We start from the raw sequence: 7,684 nt of genomic DNA on the forward strand, positions 1-7,684 counted from the left end.
TGAGAATAGTGCGTAGGTACAGATTTCTGGTATCCCATGATATAGGCCTTTATACGCTATTATCTTAGATATAGGCTACCTAGACCTACCCTTCTACTGGAATACATACAGGTATATTCGTCTGTCAAACCGGTTTCATCAATGATCGTCACATTTTTCTGTTAATCGTTTGAAATAAGTATATTATGCCTATGCTTGAGTCCACTTTATATTCATTATTTTATCATCGGTGATTCGTTAAATCAATAGAATTAAGAAGAAGTTCAGTTGTTGCGTTTTGAGTACACTATACTGATCGCGATTTTTTCTCATTCGATTTTTTCCTGGAAATATCGGTTTTGTAAGTGCAAACGATCTACTACATCTATAAGTAGGTAATACTTACCTAAATGTGTTTTTAAAACGTGTACCTAGACCTACGTACGATTGATTATTGCCGAATGTATTTTTTTTTTGTTTTTTTTTTGGAATTGTGAATTTAGATTAGAGATAAAGAGTTAGTGTTTGTACAAACGCAAAATACGATTTTGACGAGATCTGTGGATCTTTCAAAGTTGTTAGCCTTCAATAACCCATAAATACGAGTATGCTTAGTATTTTTCCTATATGCCTACCATTTTTACCGGCAAATTGAATTTATAATATGATTTTGCATGCCTATATCTACATAGGTAACTGTGAAGGCAAACTTTCAGCGAAAAAAATCCTAAAATAATTGCAAGACTATAAATACGTAGATGCGATCCACGCAGACATTTAGTTATAGGATACCTACCTACATTGAATGCATTTAACTAATTAACGTGTAGTAGGAACTGTTTCACTAATTCAATGGTAGTTATATCTGCCTCTCTGAGTTAGTGAAATTTGACTTGAATTAAAATAGAAAAACATTTTTTCAGATTTAGAGAGATAGTATGAACTGTATCCTACATAGTAAACAGGCATACCTACCTAGATATCAACATACAAGTGAAATGAACACGTAAAGATTTTTTCCAAGCACCAAAACGAAAAAATGATCATGTTTGGGCACAAATCGTTCAATTTTATAATATTCGCTTTTTTTGTAAATTTGACTAATGGAATCCTATTAAAAACAAAACAAGGAATTCTGAAAGGTGAAGTTTCTAAGAGTAGATCAGGTAGAACATTTTACTCCTTTTATGGCATCCCATATGCAGAGCCTCCTGTGGGGAAGTTACGGTTCCAGGTACCTACTTTAAATATTCACTCATCATATTTTCATTTTTGTTCAGATAGATACCTCTGCATAGTGAATAATGAACGAATGTTATATTTGATTAGAATCCGATCCTCGCTCAACCATGGGAAGGTATAAGAGATGCTACTGTTTTACCACCTTCTTGCATTTATCATTACTTTGAAGCAGGCGTTATTGGCCAAGAAGATTGCCTTTATTTGAATGTTTATACCCCAAAAGTAGGTAACAAAATTAAATGTACCTACATAAATTACTTTGTGAATGCAGATACCTTACTTATTTGTTGCTTATGTATCATGTGTTTAAAGATTACAAATGAAACTTTGCTACCCGTAATGGTACTCACATTTGGTGGTCGTTTTATGTATGGAGATGCTCTACCTCATAGATATGGACCCCATTACTTAATGGACAGAGACGTTATTCTGATCACGTTTCATTACAGATTAGGAATTCTAGGTACGTGCCTATGCATGTATTTCCAATGCATTTTTTGTGGGATTTGTGAGCTTCTGTTTTGGAAAGTTGGAGTAAAATTTTCATGAAAATTTTTTTAAAAATTTCTAAATACTTTCTTGAGGGAAAGTATGCACTTTTTCTCTTTTTATTTTCATGCTTGAATTTGTCCTTTCAATTCAAAGATACTAACCTACCTAAAATATGCAAAGGACTTCTTTTGTAAGAAATTTAATTTTCTGCAAAAACTAGCATTAGGTATTATGAATTCCGCATTAGCAAATATCACAAGTATAAAACTTTTAGGATTTCTTAGCACTGAAGATGAAACATTACCGGGGAATTACGGTCTGAAAGACGGAGTCGCTGTGCTACAATGGGTACAAAAGTACATCGCTGATTTTGGAGGAGATAAGGATAGAGTGACAATATTCGGAGGTAGTTCTGGGGGTATGACAACTTCGTTGACGTTACTTTCTCCTCTTGCAAAAGGTACCTATCAGGTAACACATTTACATACAAACGTACCTAGACCTACCATTGATGCAAAGCAAAATGCTCAATAGGTTTCAAAATGACTCGTCGATTGAATAAATTTGCATTAATATTTTTTATTACCTACAGGTTTATTTCATCGTGTTATTTCTCAAAGTGGGGACCCTTTCAGTTTCGACCTATGCTATCAGGGAAGATTGGCTGCTTGGAAACTTGGTTCTATGGTTGATTGTACTGGAGACGATGTTAAAACTTCGGATGATTTAGTGAAGTGTCTGAAAAGCATTCCAGCTAAAGAATTAGCTTCTCATAACAATGATTTCTTCGTAAGTCGATGGCAAAATGATTGTAAAGATTTAAGCATCTGTTGGGTTAGAGGTTATCAAAATATGTAGGTAGGTGATAATATTGTGTAAACTCAAGTAAATTATTCCAGACCCATGGAATTATGATACCATCGATGCCATGGAGCCCGATAATAGAAAGTGAAAACGTTCCTGGAGCTTTTCTAGTCGACGATCCTACAAATTTAATCCAAAGAAATTCAGACATTCCTTGGATGATGGGAATGAATTCTGATGAAGGAGGCATGATGGCCTTATGTACGTTCACGTATCCGATGTTTTATATTATCTCAATAATGCATTTAAGAGACTAATTCGAATATTATATGCTTGAATTTTTGAATTTTCGCACAATATCTATAATGAAACAAGAAATGGAGCGCTAATTTTTTTTAAATCGTCTACTTAGCCAATGCGCTAATCCTATATTCAGTTGTACGCTGATGACCTTTTTTTTTCTACTATACAGTTCAGTATTTTCGCCCGGATTGCACAGCTTTATTGGATGAATTGAATGAAAATTACAAAGAGCTATTTCCTTTAATATTCGGATATGGGTGTCACGTTAAAGATCCTGAGCGACTGGACTTCATAACAGAAACATACAAAAAACATTATTTTGGTGAAAACAACATCTCCCAAGACGCCTATGGTTTCTCAAAGGTACCTGTACTTACTTATACCTATGCTGAAAGTCACCAGTCATCATTAAAATAATAAAGAATGTACCTGACAAGCCACTTTCTGTAGAATTACAGAAATCAAAATTCCTATTCAGTATAGATCTTAAATTTCAGATTGATCAATTGTATAGATGTCTTTGTCCATGTGGTTTGTCAGGGTTTGGATAAAAACATAAAATCATATAGTAAAATTGTCTGCAATAGATGTTTTCATCGCTAAAATATCTGTGGTTCACAAAAAAATCCATGGCATTGTATCAAGGACCAAAATACTTTTATTATTACGATCACAAGAATGAAGAATCATTTGCCAAGACAATGATCCCCAACGCCAGTGTTGAATTTGGTAAGCTTTTTATTATTTTAATCAAACTAACAAGGGAACCTCTCGAGGTACCGTACCTACTTTCGATTTGATCAAGACCACGATTTATGGATAATAAAGCATGGTCTGAAACCCCATAGCGAAAATTTAAGCTGCCTAAACTGATTTGACCATTTTTGACGAGTTATAGATATGGTGAAAATAGTCCTAAAACTAATATCCACTCTCTCGAACCAAATTTCATCATTTCTGACCATTCTGGAACCTCTGGCATGATTTTCAATTTATCCAGAAGTTTAAGAAATTTTCAGGGGGACGTGGAAATCAATTTGAGTATACGATTTATCCACATTTTATCCGATTTCCAGGTTAACATCTCAAAATAAAGCGTATTCCTGACCAGAATATTTATGATGAAGAAATACAAAAAATCAAAATTTTTCTGTTCGTAGGGAAATAACTTTTGCAATGAGTGTTTCTGACCACGCTCTTTCCAAAAATAGAGGCCCCGTTCAAATCAGAGGCGGACACTCCGAGAGATTCCCTTGTGAGAAGACATGAGAAAACACAATTTCAACATGTTTCGGTACCTACTTATTTAACGTTTTATATCTAAGTACCTAATCGAAAATATAGTAATATAAAATAATCTTATTCAGGTGTTATTCATGGAGATGAGCTCATCAGCTTATTCAATTGGTCTTCTGAGATAACACCAGTTACCAAGGGTGTGGATTTAATTGTTTCTGAACAAATGCTCGACTTGTGGACTAATTTTGCTGCTAATGGGTAGGTAATCACCAATGCAATTTCGTATATTTCTACAACAAAAACAGCACATACCTACTTATGTATTGTATAATTGTTTTTTATGTACCAGAGATCCGAATTATAAAGATAAGCGGATTTGGGATCCTGTCGAATCAAGCGATTTGAATTATTTGCATATACAAGGAGGAACGCTTCAAATGAAGAATGAGTTTATGAAAGAAGAATCTGAATTTTTAGAAAATATTCTTGGTGAGAGCTGAAAGTCATTTTTAAATGTGGATATCAATAAAAAAAATACAACAAAGAAGCAATGCTGGTTCATTTTTGTTGAGGCGAACGATGAACTATAGTCTGTCCAACTTAAGAAGCATAACGCTCTAACTGAAAAGTTTCTGTTTCGTAGCCAAATAATTTCATATTTATTTGTCAACTTAGGATGCATCAATACTCGAGACGAAAATTTGAAACAATTTTTTGATCTATTTACGTTCATTTAGGCAAAAACCTTACATAATCTTGCATATTGCTTAATTTTTTATCTTTCTTCTACACTTCCCAATCCATCTAATGGCTTTAAAAATGAAAAATGATTTAGAAATCTGTTTTACATTTATTTGCAAGTGGTGAAGTACCTTAAGTTTTCAATAAAAACCAAAATTATTTGGCTGCAAAATAGAAACTTTTCAGTTAGAGCGTTATGCTTCTTACGTTGGACAGACTATACCCAATCGATCAGAATAAAAATGAGTTTTTGAAAAGTATGTTGGTAGGTAATTGAAACCTACTTATGTGGTATTTCTTTCATTTTATGAATGTCTATTTAAGAATGTCTATTCGATTTCCTGTGAAAATATAACTTTGTTGTTTTGTTTTTTGCAAAAATGTAAATTCTATTTGACGTTTAATATCAGTCTCGATGTAAACTTTAGCTCCGTAGGGCTAATAGGGCAACTGGGCAATTGAAAAATCGGTTAGGGGTTCCTGAAACTGCGCGATTCGATTTAAAAAATAAAAATCATAAAATATATTAAAAAATTGACGAATTTTGAACTTTTGAAGATTGTGAGGCACTGAGTGCAAACTGCAATGGGAAAAATATCTGATTTTTTTATGACTGCAATATTTTATTTACAAGGTTTTATGGGCGTATGAAAGAATATTTTATTTACAAGGTTTTATGGGCGTATGAAAGAAAAGGGTAAAGGGAGTACAAATTCAACATTATGAGACACCTCACACCTCCATTGAATTTGGTAGTCTTCTCTATAGGTATAAAAAAAAATGAAAAATTTTCAAAATTCCGTTTCGGTTTCGGAAGGCGCAGACGTGTCGTCCGTGTTCACCGTGTTCCATATGACGTCATACAGACAACCAAATGATAAAGTTTTAAAGTTGGCCAAAATTCGTTTTTAATAATCTCAAAAAGTTGTGGTGTTTTCATGCTTTTTGAATTTTGCAAAGTTTCCGAAAAATGTGTTTCAAAATCGAAACGAAATGAGAAAGAATGTTATTTCTTTTCTAAATTCTTTCAAACTTGCAATTTTTTTACGTTGCACGATCATTACGAAATGATAATTTGCGATCAGAGTTAATTGTTGTGTTATTGTGCTACTTGTTCTGTAATTTTATAAAGTTCTACAGCCTTATCATCTTCGACTGAAATGGATAAAGACGGCTACAATTTATTCATCGGATCCTCAACCGGTCTAATAAAAGGTAAAATGTCTATGAACTAGCCTTGACGTTTTGAGATTTTACATTGTGAATAGGTAATTGATTCATGATTTTGTCCGATCAGGGGCGTACGTAGGAAAAAACGATGTCAACGTGAAAGTATTCTCCAAAAACTGTGTTAAAGATAAAGAACTGATATCCAATAAGAATGAGATAACATATTTAAATTGGGACAGCAGCTTAGAGAATGAGATTTTAGTCGGCATGAAAAATGGAATCAAGACTTTCAACGTCGACAGCGAAGAATTTACTATAAACTGTAGCATTCCAGACGGAAATATTGGTGGATTTTTTAAAAATGACGAGTAAGTGTCTTACTGAATTTTGATTTGTTGATCGGGAAATGTACCTATTTATTATTTTATTTTGTAGAACTTTATTCTTAGCATTGAAAAGTGGTTCTATCAAGTCACTGAAATATCCTTTCGACGAAGAAAATCTGATAGAAGAATTCAACGTTGGTAAAGATGTCGAGAAAATGAAGCGGAGTATCACGAAATCCAATATTGTTGCTGTAGGAGGCAAAGATAATGACTTGAAATTATACGATTTAAATACTAGACAGACTACGTTCATTGCTAAAAATGTAAATAATGCGTGATCCTCGACGGCGATATTAGGTATTTGTAATTATTCTAAAATTTGAACTTTTTTGTGCAGATTAAACCTGACGAACTTCAAATTCAAGCACCGGTTTGGGTATCAGATATGACGTTTTTCCCTGATAGCGATAAAATTATCAATTGCAGTCGTCATGGTTATGTAAGTGCATCGAAATTTGAAATGTGTCCTAATTCTATACTTTCATTTCATTTTTTTTAAAATTTTGACACAGGTAAGATTATACGATCCACTTTTGCCCCAAAGAAGACCGGTAATAAATGTTCAGCAACCAGAAGAAGTATTTACTTGTATTTCACGCACTCCGAATGATCAGTAAGTGACTTAATGAAATGATCAATCAATGATTAACTGAGCTCAATTAATTTCAATTTTTTCAACTCATTTGCAGACAAGTGTTGGTTGGTAGCGGCTATGGCAATCTCATGCTAGTAGATTTACGCAATAAAAATGCATTCGCTGGAAAATATAAAGGATTTACTGGTGCTGTGAAAAGTATAGCTTGTCCCTCTAACCAATCTTTAGTCATGACTGCATCTCTCGATAGGCATTTTAGAATACACGATTTTACGACGAGACAATTACTTGTTAAAGTAAACTGCGTTTTTGTAATTAGTTTACTTCTGCGTGTTTTTCATGTTTGATGAATTTTTTATCATTTTGTGTTCGTAGGAGTACATGCAATCGAGACTTACAACATTGTTACCGAAAGAATCGTTCGAATTGAAGAAATTCAAAAGTGAAACAACGAGTGATCCTGAAGTAAAGAAGAAAAAGAAAAAGAAAGTAGTGGATGAATTAGAACCAGATAGTCAAAATGCTAGCGAAATTGAAACCAGTTCTAAAACAGCTAAAAGAAAGACCATCGACGAAAAAGCTGTGGAAGAACCTAAAAAAATAAAATGGAAAAAAACTAAATGAATCACGATACGTGACTGATTTAATTTTAAATTATGGTGTACACAAATGATTATTTTGTCGTTGAATGTATTTGTGAAAATATACGTTTTTTATAAGAGAAAATCAATAA

The 7,684-nt window shown here is 33.3% G+C and overlaps 2 protein-coding genes across 5 annotated transcripts; both read left to right on the forward strand.

Moving 5' to 3' along the window:
• The first annotated feature begins 170 nt into the window (after positions 1–170).
• On the forward strand, positions 171–5,190 carry LOC135831256 (juvenile hormone esterase-like). Of its 4 annotated transcripts, none has more exons than XM_065343611.1 (11): positions 171–374; positions 903–1,213; positions 1,309–1,443; positions 1,534–1,684; positions 1,988–2,173; positions 2,306–2,502; positions 2,613–2,778; positions 2,990–3,183; positions 3,408–3,549; positions 4,188–4,317; positions 4,409–5,190. In XM_065343611.1, the coding sequence occupies exons 2-11, from the start codon at positions 1,019–1,021 to the stop codon at positions 4,557–4,559; spliced, it is 1,647 nt and encodes a 548-aa protein (XP_065199683.1). In that variant the 5' UTR covers positions 171–374; positions 903–1,018; the 3' UTR covers positions 4,560–5,190. The 4 variants fall into 4 exon arrangements, 3 of the variants coding, with proteins under 3 accessions (XP_065199683.1, XP_065199682.1, XP_065199684.1); XM_065343610.1 differs by having other exon boundaries at positions 171–370; XM_065343612.1 differs by having other exon boundaries at positions 171–340.
• A 527-nt stretch (positions 5,191–5,717) lies between these two features.
• l(2)k09848 (lethal (2) k09848) lies at positions 5,718–7,684 on the forward strand. Its single transcript, XM_065343617.1, has 7 exons — positions 5,718–6,015; positions 6,098–6,338; positions 6,406–6,619; positions 6,694–6,795; positions 6,869–6,969; positions 7,046–7,247; positions 7,327–7,684. Exons 1-7 carry the CDS (start codon positions 5,961–5,963, stop codon positions 7,573–7,575), a joined length of 1,164 nt encoding a protein of 387 aa, XP_065199689.1. The 5' UTR covers positions 5,718–5,960; the 3' UTR covers positions 7,576–7,684.

This window comes from Planococcus citri, chromosome 1 (assembly GCF_950023065.1).
Source record: "Planococcus citri chromosome 1, ihPlaCitr1.1, whole genome shotgun sequence".
Taxonomy (NCBI): Eukaryota; Metazoa; Arthropoda; class Insecta; order Hemiptera; family Pseudococcidae; genus Planococcus; species Planococcus citri.